The following is a 17,203-nucleotide window of genomic DNA, read 5'->3' as shown; positions in this document are numbered from 1 at the left end:
GCAGATTGGAAAATACTCAAACCAGCCCGTCTGGCACCAACAACCATGCCACGCTCAACGTTGCTTAGATCACCTTTCTTTCCCATTCTGACATTCAGTTTGGAGTTCAGGAGATTGTCTTGACCTGGACGACACCCCTAAATGCATTGAAGCAGCTTCCAAGTGATTGGTTGATTAGATAATTGCATTAACGAAAAATTGAACAGGTGTTCCTAATAATCTTCAAGGTGAGTGTATGTGTGCCTGCTCTACCCACTGAGCTAACCCGGCCACATACACTCACCTAAAGGATTATTAGGAACACCTGTAAGATTTTTTTGTTAATGCAATTATCTAATCAACCAATCACATGGCAGCTGCTTCAATGCATTTAGGGGTGTCGTCCAGGTCTAGACAATATCCTGAACTCCAAACTGAATGTCAGAATGGGAAAGAAAGGTGATCTAAGCAATGTTGAGCGTGGCATGGTTGTTGGTGCCAGACGGGCTGGTCTGAGTATTCACAATCTGCTCAGTTACTGGGATTTTCACGTACAACCATTTCTAGGGATTAGGAAAGAATGGTCTGAAAAAGGAAAAACATCCAGTATGCTGCAGTCCTGGGGGGCGAAAATGCCTGGTTGATGCTAGAGGTCAGAGGAGAATTGGCTGACTGATTCCAGCTGATAGAAGATCAACTTTGACTCAAATAACCACTCGTTACAACCGAGGTATGCAGCAAAGCATTTGTGAAGCCACAACACACACAACCTTGAGGCGGATGGGCTACACCAGCAGAAGACCCCACCGGGTACCACTCATCTCCACTAAAAATAGGAATTTGCACGAGCTCACCAAAATCAGACAGTTGAAGACTGTAAAAATGTTGCCTGGTCTGAGGAGTCTCGATTTCTGTTGAGACATTCAGATGGTAGAATCAGAATTTGGCGTAAACAGAATGAGAACATGGATCCGTTATGCCTTGTTACCACTGGGCAGGCTGGTGGTGGTGGTGTAATGGTGTGGGGGATGTTTTCTTGGCACACTTTGGGCCCCTTAGTACCTATTGGGCATCGTTTAAATGCCACAGCCAACCTGAGCATTGTTTCTGACCATGTCCATCCCTTTATGACCACTATGTACCCATCCTCTGATGGCTACTTCCAGCAGGGTAATGCACCATGTCACAAAGCTGGGATCATTTCAAATTGGTTTCTTGAACATGACAATGAGTTCACTGTACTAAAATGGCCCCCACAGTCACCAGATATCAACCCAATAGAACATCTTTGGGATGTGGTGGAACGGGAGCTTTGTGCCCTGGATGTGCATCCCACAAATCTCCATCAACTGCAAGATGCTATCCTATCAATATGGGCCAACATTTCTAGAGAATGCTTCCAGCACCTTGTTGAATCAATGCCACGGAGAATTAAGGCAGTTCTGAAGGCAAAAGGGGGTCAAACACGGTATTAGTAGGGTGTTCCTAATAATCCTTTAGGTGAGTGTGTGTATGTATATATATATATATATATATATATATATATATATATATATTTTTTTTTTTTAACCTGGTGTAACACATTATGCATCATTTATTATGTTAATATTGATGTGATCCTGCACAATAACCTGATGTGTCTACAGCTGCAGTTAAAGTGTCAAGGGTCAATTAACTGTTTACATCCTTTAGTACATTTAGGAAAGTGGCCTGTTTGCCTCATGCAGCTCAGATGTGTGGTGACTGAGCAGAAGAATCTCCTGAATGCAGGGGAGTCTGTGGGTGAAGGCCTCCTTCCTGGCAGCTCTGTCAATTATTAAAGCCTGTCCAACACAGCAGGCACACACACAGTAAGAGCAGGATTGCAGTGAAAACAGACACACATTTCTATGACTTCATTATTCAAGTTAATAACCCGCAGCATCATTTGCCACATTAATTATTTGTGAATACATACATCAGTAATTAAAGAGCATGTACGTTTTGACACTATCACCTCCCCCCTCCTTTATCTGAGTGTGTGTGTGTGTGTGTGTTAGGGGTTAGAGATGTTGGCTTGTGTGTGTCTGCATGCAATGATGTAATAAGCAACCACTCCCGTTAAGGACAAATGTGATAAATGTAGTCTACACTCTAATCAGCAGGTGTTCCTCTGAAGCTCTGAGACATTTTCATTTTGTCCTCCTGTTTTATTATTCAACAGGCCAGGCACTCTGATTAGAATCAGCAAACAATGGTGCAAGAGACTCGCATCATCCATTATACATGAGAGGAAACAGAATTGGAAACGGATAGAGCAAAGCGCCTCTCAATCCATCCTTTAAACAAACCCTCTGTCTGTTTTGTCAGACACCAGGGGGTGTCAGGGACACAGGTGCATTATGCAGCAGGGGAGAGATACCCTGTGCACATGTGAAAAAGGAAGAACAAGATAGAAGGTGGAAAGAAAGAGGAAGAACCTGACAGGCAGATATGAAATTCGTCCTGCATGCTCTCAGACATGTGACAGGGGTTTGGGGAGAGAAACCAGTTAGGGAGGGGAGTATCTGAGAAGGAGAGACGAAGAGGAGTGTACAGAGAAAAATGGGGGCATATTAAAAATGATAGGTGAACTGGAGAAAACAGAGGGAACACAGTCAGGACAATGTGGAAGAAAGACGCGGTTTACTCCTCTGGACAGCTGCATCAACTCAACCCTAAAATCCTTTGTCATTTAACCTCTAAAGGGGCTTCTACAGGCCCACTACGTGTGATACTGTATGTACGCTAGGAAATTGTCAAACAGCAGTGACAATGATGGCACAGGTTCAAGTTCAGTGTCTTGGATTCAGATCAGACCAGATTAGATATTCTGAAAGTAGTCTGGATCAATGGATCTGTGTGTTGCCGTTCTCAAACTCCATTCGCTTCAGAAAACAACAACAAACTTTGAGCTTGCAATCTACACGCTGAAAATGGCAAGTTTAAAAAAAAATAAAAAATTAGATTGCGGAACAAGGCAGGCTTGCTTGGTTCTTTCGGGGTATGGTTGTAAAGATTTACAAAGAATATGTTTACGGCATTTAGTATGTAACTGGGACTTTTTGGGACTGATTGGAGAGGATTATGTGGTACACATGGCGATGCACTGGTAAGAGCAAATTATGTTTTAACCATTTATCCAGCTAATTTAAATAACTTGCGTTACTGTATTGTGTGAACAGTTAACTTCATTTAATACTGTATGTGGCATTTTCTTTTGTGGGGTGCAAATGTTCCACAAAAACAAAGTACTTTTGCAGAGCCACGGTCGCTGTGTCCAAAGCATAGCGTTGCCCAAGACAACTGTGATTGGTTTAAAGAAATGCAAACAACCCAGAGCGTTTTTTTTTCTCCTATTCCTGCCATGACATAGTTGTGTCACATATCAAGTAGCAGCTACTCACAGTCAGAAACACCGGTGAAAAACACTCTGGTTCACGGGAAACAAAAACAAGAGCAGACTTTACCATAAGGGAAGGTAGGCAACTGCCTGGGAGCCCGAAGTAAACCCCCAAACAGCTATAGATTTATTTATTATATGTTTAGATATGAAAAATATTGAATATGTTACAATTCTAACTCATTGTACCCTGAAATAACGTACAGAAGGTCCCCAAAGCCCTTAAAAATTATGCAACTCAACTGTATACTACTAATAACTTACTGTATACTTTTTCCTCAGAGGAAAACATTGTACTACTGTACATTTAGGCTACCTGACAGAGAAAGGTTGCTGGTTATGTTGCAGATTCAGATTTTCCTCACAAAATATCACAATTAAAATATGCATTATTATTTATTAAACTATCAAGTATTATATTAGAGTTGAAAGCTCCATCTTGAAAAGACATGAAGAACATGTAAATGTGCCAAAAATGCCTATCTTTCACTCAAAAACCCCTTTGTTCTTTCACAAATATGTGCTCATTCATGTGTAATTACTTTCACCAACTAATCAAAGTATTCTCGTAAGCGTAAAATCTGCCATTCAGAATAATTCAATTCAATTTTATTTATAGTATCAAATCATAACAAGAGTTATCTCAGGACACTTTACAGATAGAGTAGGTATAGACCACACTCTAAAATTTACAAAGACCCAACAATTCCAGTAATTCCCTCAAGAGCAAGCATTTAGTGTGACAGTGGCGAGGAAAAACTCCCTTTTAGGAAGAAACCTCGGACAGACCCAGGCTCTTAGTAGGCGGTTTCTGACGGTGCCGGTTGGGGGTGTGATGAACAGTGGCAATAATAGTCACAATAAAGATAATGGAACAGTGACTAGAAATAGTAATCGTAGTAGTTCATGGCATAGCAGGGCACTGCAGGGCGTAATTCAGAATACATACAGGCGAGTCGCTCGAATGACGGCAGCCATGTAGCGCCTCCATCTTTAAAATACCTTAGCCAAAGAGGGACATACCTCCGCCTTTCGCACTTTTTTTAGCTTTAAGTAAACATTTGAATGCAGGACTTGTACTGTGTGGTATTAATAATTTTACTTCATGTTTTGAGTAGGCCTACTTCTTCTAACACTGCCAATACCAACATTCCCAGTTAGAGAAAGGATGAAAAGTAATGAAAGTCGCTGTTTAACTGGGAACCAAGTTGAGTCGTCTGTCGTTTTTATTTTGTCAGTCAGAGTGAAGCTAGTGTTATGCGCTGCTGTTGTCAACATGGGAGGTAATAATTGTGTGGGAGGCGTCTTGGTTCACTCTGGTTCAGATTACAGAGCCTCCATACTTTGTACACATTAGCTCACAACAGCGCACTGGTGTGACATCTTTCGTGCATGCGGGTCGGATAACATTGCTTGACTTCCTTTTTTTTCTCGCAAAGGACAACAGTCATGATTACTACGAAGTAAGCTTTGTCACTTTAACAAAAGTCGTTTTGATCATTTGCTGAAACTCCTGATGCTGTCATCTTTTTTGGGAGGACAGTCTCCAACTACAATGTCATGCAACAAGGATGCTATATGGTCCAATGTCTTGGACCAAACTCCTCTCCAAGATTAGCTCTAATTCTGTTATGTTAACTACTGTGGGTGCAAAGTACAACCTGAAGCTCCTGCTGAGTGAGGGTGAACAAGAGCATATTTATCCTCTTGTCTGGGTCTACAGTTCAGCACACACTGTAGTGTACTCAGCATTTCATAAGCTGAATGAGTCAGACACATTACAAACACTCCACTCCTCAAACACTAAACCACAAAACTCCACTTTGCAGTCACATAAAAGAATCCTCAACAACAGGAAGATACACCTCAGAAGCACTTCATCTCTTTTAATGGATCTGGACGGAACAATACATAACTAGATACTTGACAGATGGGAACATTACAAAACTGAGAAATACCCTTTATCTCTTTAGTCTCTTTAAGTTTGTGCTTACTAATGGATGCAGGTGATGAAACATTGCTCTTTACTTATTCCAGTGTTACTTTATACTTTTCTTATTAGGGGTGCAAATCACAAGTTTTATCACAATATTGATTCTTTGGACAACAATACGATATTTGCTAATATCACAAAGTCTGCCACGATACTATTTCAATTCAGGGGCTTGCGATTATTATGAGACAATATCATATGCCCATTTAACACAGTTACATTTATATCAACTAACAAAAAGCAACAAAAATTTGATTTGATAATTATATTACTTAGCTCTTCCAGACATTTAAATGAAAAACAAATTATTCTTTTAAAGAAAAAAACGATATAAACTGTGAATTTCAAAATAAAGGCACATCTTAAAGATGATATTGGATTGTTGATCACTGTATCGATATATTGATCCAGATTGATGTATCGTTACACCTCTACTTATTTTACTTTTTTTTGTATGACTTCAATTGTCCTGTTTGCTCTGACATACAGTATGTAAAATGCCCACCAATATTTGGATATGCGACAGGCAAGCAAACCATCTTTCGCTACAAACCAGAGGACTTTGACCTTTTCCAAGTGGAGAAAAATGAAAGTAAATGTAATGTGTGGATTGTAGGTAAAGTCAATGTAATTAAATGTAAAATAAAGAACCAGTTTCAATACGATAATTAGATGGGTAGATCATTTGGAACAGAGAAAAATATATAACGCTTTTGACAAATAGGTAATAAGGTGGTGCTTCTTGCACCATCATTAAATTTAAGTGATAATCTTAAAGATTTTTATTTAAATAAATGTCTGTTAAGTTATTGTCTATCACCAAATGAGGTAACAGAATGGTGATTGAGCCTGTGGCTTACTGGTGAAAGCCCTTGCATTTGCAGTATTACGAACTGCCGCACAGTTAGTGACGCATTTTCATTTCATTTCATCACCCAGCAGTGGTTGGGCCGCCAGAGAGGGTAGACGGAGATAACGCAACAGACTGAAGCGGCCTTGTGTTTTTTTCTGGTCTTTGCTAACTTTTCATAAAACTGTTACGTTAGCAGAACAAACAAAAAGCAATGACTACAGACGCTGAAACAAGTGCAAATCTAAAGAAAAGGAAACAACTTTGATGTTCAGAAGAAGGCAACTGCCAACTGACTGATGTCACACAGGCGACACTGTTGTGATCTCTGTGAAGTACGAAAAAAATAGCTGGCGCCAAAGAGAACGAAATGGAGATTTTGGAGATTGTAACTTTAAGATGTAATTTTGACCAACAAATTATTTCCATGGCTACAAGATGGACCCTAAAGACTCACAGGTTATACTCTGATATTAACAAACTGACATACAGGTACTTATAGAGTCATGTATTATAATGCTGCAACATACTGTACAGTATTTCATTCCATTATTGACCCTTATTTAATCATCTCATGCCCTTTCTCTGTGGATTCTCATGCCGTTTAACACTGTGACCATAGTATATCTTTAGAGGACAAGCGGCTCGAGGCCATCACTCCCCTGGCAGTGCTCCCACTGGTCTGAATATCATCAGAGCTGATGTCTCCCCAGGCTTCTCTCCACTGTAAACAATGGGCTGCCAAGCAAAGAGATTCCTCACTCTTAATGCTCCTTAATTGAACCCTCCTCTCAGATGGTCTAATTGAATTGGGTTTCCACACACACAGACACACACATTAGAGCTGTCAGTCTTCCTTTATACCATTCAAATTTATTATTTTTTATAGTCGAATAATATTTGAATATTTAATGCTCAAATGCAGCCTGTTATAAATATGTACTACACTACTCAGGGTTATGCATTGTCAATGCCACTGTAAGCATGTGGTTGTTACACGTCCTGTCCACTAGAGGGACTTCCAACATCAGCCTGGCCTTGAAGGGGATCTACGTCATGGCGCATTGCATTTCTGGCACGCCGCTCGCTGTCGACATTATTTTCCACCACGCACACAGCGACGAACACAAATCAACAGAGAACTCTGTAATGAAAGATTATCTAACTAGTGATTTGAAGCGGCTCTGTTGTAAAGGGTAACGTTGCTCAGTTAGCACAATGACATCATTTTAGAAAGCACAGCCGAAACGATTTGTCATAAACTAAGTAACAACAGTGTTAGCCATGATGCTAACGGCATTGATAACTAAGCCAAACGGTGCTGCCACTACTATTTTAGTGATTTATAAGCAACCTGTTTCTTGCAGATTGTCACGTTACTGTTAGAAGGTAATATGTGAAGTCAAAGCTAACTCTGACAGCTTTAGGACAGCTAACATAACTTTAGCTATCTCCATGAAGCTCCTAAGCTAAGCTCCTATAGTTTATATCCTTGACGTTCCACTTCCGGGATTGCTCTGTTGCCGCCGGAAAATCTGCCGGATTTCACTCATTTAGGCCAGATATCTGTTGCCTTGAGCTTCCTTTGTGTTGGCATTTTAAACTCTGGTCGATTTTATGAGGACTATGGTTAACCTTTTCTCAGATCTCTGCAAGGTAAATCCAGACAGCTAGCTAGACTATCTGTCCAATCTGAGTTTTCTGTTGCACGACTAAAACAACTTTTAAACATACACGTTCCACCAGAACAAGTTCCTTCCGAGACTATTTTGCAGCGGCACCGCAGCTTTTCTCCGGTGCTTAGCACCGCCCAAGACAATTGTGATTGCTTTAAAGAAATGCCAATAAACCAGACCACGTTTTCCTCCCATCCCCGAATGCTATGTGGAGTAGCCAGACTCTCCTCCAGCACGCTTTGGAGGAGGGTCTGGCAAAGCAAGACTAAAGCTCCTATAACTCGCGACGCAGATAGGAAACCAGAATGAGCTAACTATTGATAAATTACAACATAAGCATTTTGGCTCGGTCAATTTTAAAGTCATGTTAAAACTATTTCCCATTGTTCTTCCGATTTCCAGCCGCAGCCTGTCACTCCCCCCTGTACTAACGTTACTTGGTACGTAACGTTAGCTCACAATGCCTTGCGTTTCTCACTCACTTATCTTATTGTTCATCAGATGTGACATTAGAAGAGGGAGATTAGCTAACGTTAGCCAACCTATTTATAAAAAAAAAATCACATTCGAATAGTAATTTCAGCATTCAAAAAGTATTGATTTTTTTACAATTCAAATTATATTCAGCTTTCGGAATTCGCAGCAGACATTTTCACTTTTTTTGTTTGTTTTTTTTAAATGGAGGAAAGTAAGAAAAATGATAAAAAGTAAAACATATTGTAAATAAATAATGTAAACAGTGTAAAAGAAAAATGTCAAAATACATAAATATTGTGCACGGTACAGTTTGGACTTGGAAATTGACAAACCAATCTTCACTCAAGGTCCACTTACTGGTCTGTTCTGGAGCTTTCAACCATATCGCAAGGTCTTTATCGTCAAATTAAGCTCGCTCAGTTGTCACTGCACTGTAGAAATGGTGCTCAAAATAGTGGAACATTTTAACATCTACCTTTCCACTTGGGTTGAGATTATTTTTTTAAGAATAAATACAAAAGAGAAGAAATACAGTATGCGCAATAGCAGACAGCCACAGACAAACAATCACACAACACTGCTGGAGCCCTAATCATTCTTCAGACTTTAATCAGTAAAACCTGCCTCAATTAGCATATTAATGGCAAAGACTTACACTGTCTGATTGAACAGAGGAGGGGGGAGAAGTGCTCAAATATGGATGCACTAAGCCATAGTGTATCCAAAATACACAGGGTATATATTTTTGAAATACATGAGTAAAAAAGGAAATAAGAAAGCACAATGAAGCAGGTTATTAGCAAAGAATGATTAGAAACACAGCCTCCCTTTGTTGAACTTGAGTGATTCTGAAGAACTTATTTCAAACAATTAGGTAACAGCCCTCACATGCATGAACAAAGTGCCTCCTGGTCTACAACAAAGACAGTTGCACCTGCCGACTGCCACGAATAAACTAAGATACAATATTACATTTGCATCCGTCTGTAGAAACCAATCCTTTCATCTTTCATGCTATCTTTCACACCCCCACAGCTCTGTGATAGTTGTTGTCCGAAGCCCTTCACCTGAACCACAGCACAGCCCTCCTCTCTGGTTGATAGAAAGATCAAAGCATTTGCTTTTTCACTCAGTGTCGCAGAATTCTGGTGTGCAAATGGGAGGTAATCTCATCCTCTCTTTTTTCACCCCGTCGCTCTCAGTCACTTGCTAGTACTGCTCATGAGCTGCTGGAGGGGAGAGTGTGACCTGTTTTATAACCAGCAATCCATAAACATGCATAAGATGACACAGGCACAGAAGAACACCGTGCACAAGAAGCTAGTGTCTCTTTAGTGTTTCCTGTGTATTGTATGCAAGCCTACGATTGTGGTTATTCACTCTTGTGTGGTGTCCGCTAACAAATCTTCATTCCTCAATGACAAAATAGGTAATTTGTCAGTGCTTTCCAAAATGACTCTTATGAGCGTTTTCTGATCTGGCACACCTATCGGTAAGACAGATATTCTGGACATGCAAGTAACAATTAAGTAACAAGCAACAATTACAATGTCAGTCTGTCCACCACTTTGTTCCACTCCGAAATATCTCAACAACTATTGGTAGATTACCATAAACATTGGTACAGACATTAGTGGCCCCGAGAGGGTGAAGCCTACTGACTTTGGTGATCCCCTGACTTCACCTCTACCGCCACCAATAGGTTGACATTTTTTGTTTTTTAGTCGCATGTCATGACCACCATGGGACCGATTGCCATGACATTTGGTACATAATCTTCATGGTTAAGGATGGAAAAACTTTGAGAAAAAATTTGAGGTGGTATATATATCACGATGTTTCCTGCTTTGCAACTGAACATTAAACAAACATGATTGTGTGAACAAAGGACTGTTGCCTATTTTTTTGTTTGCTTTGGGAGAGGACAGTATTTATTTGCACAACCACAAGATGTCGCCTGTCAGGAAAACATACAGTAATAAATATGAGTTGCTTTTAGACACTTAAATAAACAACCACTGCTGTCTTCACAGTGTGCAGTGCACTGGTTGGTTCATTGCGCAAATAAATGAAGTGTAACAAACTATCTATGCCATGGCCTCCACAAACAGGTCATATTATTCAATAAATGTTTTGTGAGTTTCTGTCAGACTAAGGTTTATGGAAGAGGAACAGATTAAAAAAGTTGTGAGGAATGATAAATGGGTTTCTGTGTAGATTAATGTGCAGTATGTGGGTGTGTTTGTGTGAGTCTTACACCTGCAGAGTGAGGACATTTCTTTAAGATGGTATTTTAGGATAAGGACTTGGGTTTAGAGTTAGTTAATTTGGTTTAAATTAGGTCATGGTGTTAGGTAGGTACTTATTAAGATTACAGTAGGTTATGGTTATGTGCGTAGTTCTAGGCATTATGGATAGGAAACAAAGAGTGAAAAAATCCGTGGTGGGTCTTCATGATCCAAAAGAGTGTTTGACTTTTTGTGTTTAGAGAGAGAGAGAAAAGAATAAGTTTATATGTCGAGTTATGTTTGGAATTGTTGATAAAGGATGATGACTCAGACTTATACACATACACCTGCATTTAATTGCCTGTAGGATTCTAAATGTGCAGAAAAGTGTGTGTGTGTGTGTGTGTACGGTATATGCAAAAGAGAGAAGGAAAGAGAAAGGTGTGTGGCCATATGTGTGTGTGTGTGTGTGTGCACGTGAGTCTGGTATGTCCTCTAACTGATGAGTCAAAACTGTGTGTGTGTGTGTGTGTGTGTGCCTCAACTATTACACAATAACTGAGTTGCAACCACATAGCAGTAAACTGACCTTTTAGAACTTCACCAGATATTTAAACAAAAAAATAATCTTGTATCAACAAAAACAGGGAAAAGAGTCTTAAATCCCAACAGTTACTAAGCAGATAAGTCCAGTTGTTTCCAGATGTTTCACAGAGGGACACTGCTGCGCATTCAGCTGCTTAATGTTAGTGCAAAACAGATCATTGAAAATGAAATTGGAAAAATAAACTGTGTTTAAAGGTAAACTGCTTTAATATAAATGTGCATTGCTACTTAATGGCTGTAATGGAAATAAGTCCATATAGATCTGACGCTGCAGTCCAGCGTGTACTTCAGACAGAATGGGAAAGAGAAGCAAGTAGACGTAGATGAAATGGAGAGCAGTATATGCACACATGCGTGACTGTAAATCACGTAGATATGTTTGTGTGTGAGGTGGAGTGATGCAGAAAAAAAACACTTTTGAATGCTTGCTTCCACATTCATGAGGTCGACTACAGGTGAAAGGCTGATCAATATTGGATGTGATTCAGCTGCATTTTCCATCTACAGGAGGCAAAGTTCATTCTGCCATTAACTCCGAAAAATTAAACTCTGAATTGTGTGTGTTTGTGGTTCTGTGGGAGAGAGAGGGGGAGTATACGTGTGTGTGTGTGTGTGTGTGTGTGTGTGTGTGTGTGTGTGTGTGTGTGTGTGTGTGTGTGTGTGTGTGTGTGTAGGGGGGAGGATCTTCCTCAATAGTTACCAGTTGTGTCAGATGTGTAATAGTTTTTCAGTAGTTCCATTGAAGACATGAAAATAAGATGTCAGTTTGACATGGACTCTCGCTCGCGCGCGCACACACACACACACACACACACACACACACACATAAGAAACACACTCACACAATCTGCAATGCATGCAAAGAAGGCTAACATACAGGCTGTACAATGTAAGGAAGACACATATCCTACAGGCTGAGATGATGACGTAATAGCACATCAGCCCACATCTGTGGACGTTGGAGTCTGCACAAGTCAAGGTCATTGATTGAATTAAAGTCCCACAGCAGGGCCTGCTGTAAGGCCATTGTTGAAGCACGGAAGGCTACATTTGTATTCTGATCTCACTCGAGATCGCAGCTCGCTGTCCGCACTTCATGTGTGGACACATGAACACAGTCACACGTGCTTCTTTTCAAACTGCAGGTTCAGCTCAACCTTAGTCATGCAGACAGCACAGGACAGATACAGAGACAGCTTTTACATGGTGCTAGAACAACTGGATCCGGACTCAGCCATTAAAACAATCCATACATTCCCATACAATGAACAAGTGAGTCGTTAACAGCTTTTAACGGCTTGGACTCGTGCCAATCAGTCTGAGTCCCACTGCTTTATCCAGGCTGAATAAATGAACAGCCACTTACCAGTGCTGCCCCATGTGACTGGTCCAATATCTGACCGTGATAGGTGATCACTGCAAACGACCGAATCGATTGCAGTGATTGATTAATTGACGACTGGATCATTTGTCCGCTGGGTGAAGGCAGCAGCCTCCTCGCTGCGCGCTCCGCTCGGGTCTATGCGGCCAGACAGAAAGCCGTTTTTGTTAAGTTACCATAAGAAATAAGATTGCAGGCTATTTTTCACAGCTGATTATAGTCTGTATTAGGTGATGCCAACGTGAGAACATGTATAATGGTTACTGTGAGTCACAGGAGCCCTCGCTTTGCCTCTGCATGACTTTCATTACACAATGATGCTTCATTCACATCAGTAAAAGCTCCGACGCGCCAGGGGCAAATACCCTCTTCCGGCTAATGTAGTCCAAATAAAACACAATCTAATGGAATTATAGGGCAACCTTTCATATAGTTGGTTACATTTGCTTATCACAGGTGCAGTTTTGAGGGGGCTGATTTAAGCACACATTTACTCAGAAGCACGCCCCAGGCTAGACGGGACAGTCGGCAGACGTGCGAAAAGGGCAAAGAGCCTCTCTGCGCATTACAAAGAAGGTAGCTGTACCCGGGATAGCGCAGTGGTAATTCAACTGGCACACATGGTCTTTGCTTGGGTCGCACCTGAAGGCTGAAATACCCGTCAGCTGTCTCTCTGAGGCTGCTATATAACGGGTTACAAAGGAGGAGAGCTTCGGGTGTCACTCACCTAACTTTTGCTGCCACAGAGGATATCGCATCGTTTCTTAAATTCTTCCTTTTGGACACGGCAGTTCCCATGCTGACATGGAAACGACGCAGGCGGGAAAACGGTTCATTCCAAAGACTCGGAGGATGGAGGAAATGCGACAATGAAAACAGTATAAAAACCGCAACAACAAAAAAGAAAAGTTGAAGGGAAATCCGGGAGCAGATATGTCACGCACGCGTCTGCAGAGCAAAAGATGCATATAAAGAGGAATGTTAGCCCCTCTCTCTCTCTCTCTCTCTCTCTCTCTCTCTCTCTCTCTCTCTCTCTCTCTCTCTCTCTCTCTCTCTCTCTCTCTCTCTCCGGATATGGGATATGAGCACGTACGTGGGGTAGCTGCACAGCTGTCAGCGTGTGGATGAAAATACACGAATATCTCTCTCTCTCTCTTTCTTTCGCTCTCTCTCTCTCTCTCTCTCTCTCTCTCTCTCTCTCTCTCTCTCTCATTGATCTGAAAATGCAATGGGAGGATTCTTGGGGCAGTGATATCACCATCACCACAGAGAGGAGGGGGCTGTGTGAGGGACACTGGTGCCGTCCATGTAGGAACCTCTGCATTTAATCTCATCCATTTTTGGACAATTATCTGCATGTTGTTATTTAGTTATTGCCTTGTGTTCAGGAAATGGTAATTTTGGTAAAAGCCCCCTCTCACCCGTCTCTCTCTCTCTCTCTCTCTCTCTCTCTCTCTCTCTCTCTCTCTCTCTCTCACTCACACACACACACACACACACACACACACACACAGACAGACAGACACACACACACACACACACACCCGTCAAAATGGTTCTCATTCACAGCCAAGGACAGAGGGAGCAGTGAGGTTGAGGTGCTGCAGTGCTCTGTGAGCATCTCTTCAAATAGCATGATAACAATAGTTTTAGACTGTGCTGTTTTTGTCTGCTGTTGAATGTTTTTTCAAGCCATTGTTATCAGTATTCAAAAGAGTGCAGGAGACTGGCAGATCACAAAGGGCAGCTCTGAGTATCTATAGAGAAGAAATTGCCATGCAGCTACTGATTAGCACTCCTATGAGAGGTTTCTTTCTTTAAAGGTCCCATGGCATTAAAAATTTCACATTTAACATTAATGAGTTCCCCCAGCCTGCCTATGGTCCCCCAGTGGCTACAAATGGCGATAGGTGTAAACTGAGCCCTGGGTATTCTGCTCTGCCTTTGAGAAAATGAAAGCTCAGATGGGCCGATCTGGAATCTCCTTCTTATGAGGTCATAAGGAGCAAGGTTACCTCCCCTTTCTCTGCTTTGCCCGCCCAGAGAATTTGGCCCACCCATGAGAAAGAGAGAGACATGGCTTGCAAACAAGCAAAGTGGCAGTTGGTCAAGGCCACACCCCACCCTCCACCTTGCCCCCCCCTCTCTCCTCCTCAATAACATTTAAAGCTACAGACACAGAAATGGCACATCCTAAGGAAAGCTCATTGTGGGACTGGCTCTAGTGGCTGTAATTCTGCACCATTTCGGGAAAGAGACTTCAGATACAGTATTAGGGGACCACTAAGGTCTATATAAAAGCATCCAAAAAGCAGCATGTCATAGGACCTTTAATCATGGATCCACAATGCTCCTATTTTGTATTTACTTTCTTATGCAATTGTGGTTGCAATAGTTGCAATGACTTAATGTCCTAAACAGTTGACCTCCATTTCAATGGCGTCATTATAACCTTTGACCCCTCTTGTTGTTCTAATTTTCGTCAAAACACGGGAAACACCAGGTGATGATGTTTGAGAGTAATTGTAAAACATACATTGTCAAAGAGTTATACTCAGTAACAGTAATACATTGTTTTCTTTCTGCCACACAGCATCATGTTTTCATTAATTGCATGCCACTTTGCAACACAGTAATCCAGTAAAGACTTAATTTATATTATACATGATGTGATATTTCAATAGCAATCCAGCTTACTACAATGTGCTACACTGACAAGTGGCTCATGCTAATGCTTGGTGGCTAAACTGCACTGTACCGTCCGTGAAGTCCCAGCAGTATAGAAGATGTGTTAACTCGCACTGCTCAGAGATAATTAATCGCTAGTCAATGATAGAAGATAGTGAGTATTGGTCACCGTGGTCTATGCACGCACGCACGCACGCGCACACACACACACACACACACATACACATGTACCTACGGGCACATGCACAGGTAGCAGACGAATCACCCAGTAATGGTCGATTAGCCTTCAAACATCAAATCAGTGAATCTTTCAAGCCACAGGTCATTTCACCAGCAGCTCCAATGTGCAGGGCATCCTTGAGCTTTAAATCTTTTAAAATGTGCTTCTATTGCACACGCTCAGTCACTCTCTCACACACACAAAGACAAAAGGAATGAAAATAAATAAAGGCAAAGCACCGCTGGGCTGGTGTGAGTTGCTGTTGGCCATTAAGCAGTAAATAATTCCAGGCAGCTCTGACGAGGCTGAGGTGAACGTGTGTGGATGGACTGTAGATGAGCATGAGGGAAGGAGGGATGAATGAATGGAGGGAGGACAGGATGGTGGAGCTCCTCACACGAGCCAGAAAAACAAGAGGAGAAAGATGATGGAAAGAGAAGGGGTGAATGAACAGCAAAGAGAGCAGGGGGGGGGCAACATGCAGAGGAATGAAAGCGAGAAAGGGAGACACAAGGATGAATGAAAGAAGCGATTCATGTTTATCATTCTATAAAAGGAGTGTCTACTACCAGCAAATACCGCTATGCTACAATATGCTGAAAAGGAGTGAGTAAAGTAATGACAAAATAGATTAAAGGCAGTGAAAATGGGAGGACAAGAAAGACACATGCAGCCATAAATCCACATCTGCCCAAAACATTAGTGTCTCCTCTGACCCTGAAAAGCACTCGCCACATTTGATTGATTGCAAAGCAGATCAATATTTAAGTCTGCAGCGATTTAAACAGCAGCCAGCCAAGTAGCACGAGAGTCACTCAATCAGATTTTTCTCAAATATTGATTTGGTTGAGAAATGAAAATTCATTCAGTATTAATGAACAATAGAATTAAGTTGACATACAGTATACAGTCATTTAATGTGAAAAGTGTAATTTAACTTAACATTTTTAGCCAAGGTGCTGCGTTGGCCAATCATATACAAGCGCACATTCCTGATGGATTATTTTGTAAAGTGAACAGCATATTTCTACTGTTTACCTCTTGTAACGAAAGACAAAGTGTTTGTCACTTTGATAACTTTGGTAACCTTCCTCAAACGAATACAAGAAATGAACATAAATACCACATACATTTTTTCCCCACCATTTTGGGTTTGACTGGCACTCTTTTAATTTAGTCATCTTTTTGCGCCTTCTGCTTCTGAAATGGCATACCTGATGGAAGAGTTAGCGCCACCTATTGCTTATGTCGATAAACCAACTCCTAATATTCACAACAGTAGGGGATGGAAACACATTAATTCACATTCTCTTTTGCCAGTTTCTTTGAAAATTTGCGCTACATTAGGATGAAAACCTGGCTACAGTGAGCATGTTGGCATTAGCATTTAGATCAAAACACCCATGTGACAAAGTGCAGTGTCACAGAGCAGCTAGCATGGCTGTAGACTTTTGGTCTTGTTGTTTTGGTGGATCATAGATAGTTCCCTAAGTGATAAAGTCCAGCTCTACTTTATTTCAGCATTATCAAACTTCTACAGTCCCAACACATGTAGCTGTCACATAATATCAGTCCTTTTATCTGAGACTTATTCAGTCCCTCTAAAAGTGAGAAAATGTGTGCAAAACAGCTGATAAAAATACCAGGGAAGAACTTGGGTGACAGGGCAAAAGAAGAAGTGAGA

The 17,203-nt window shown here is 41.2% G+C and overlaps 1 protein-coding gene across 8 annotated transcripts in view; it reads right to left on the bottom strand.

Moving 5' to 3' along the window:
* LOC116035063 (NMDA receptor synaptonuclear signaling and neuronal migration factor) overlaps nt 1–13,721 on the bottom strand; it is a 50,927-nt gene extending 37,206 nt beyond the window's left edge. For 2 of the 8 annotated variants that reach the window (XM_031277988.2, XM_031277986.2), the window contains exon 1: nt 13,339–13,717. In XM_031277988.2, coding sequence (XP_031133848.1) covers nt 13,339–13,409 — 71 coding nt within the window. In that variant the 5' untranslated portion in view covers nt 13,410–13,717. Of the gene's footprint in view, nt 1–13,338 lie in introns of all 8 variants that reach the window. The other 6 variants (XM_031277990.2, XM_031277985.2, XM_031277987.2 and 3 more) reach the window with 6 other exon arrangements.
* Nucleotides 13,722–17,203: the final 3,482 nt, after the last annotated feature.

This window comes from Sander lucioperca, chromosome 1, assembly GCF_008315115.2.
Source record: "Sander lucioperca isolate FBNREF2018 chromosome 1, SLUC_FBN_1.2, whole genome shotgun sequence".
NCBI classification, from domain to species: Eukaryota; Metazoa; Chordata; class Actinopteri; order Perciformes; family Percidae; genus Sander; species Sander lucioperca.
This window is presented reverse-complemented; position numbering and strand designations above follow the sequence as displayed.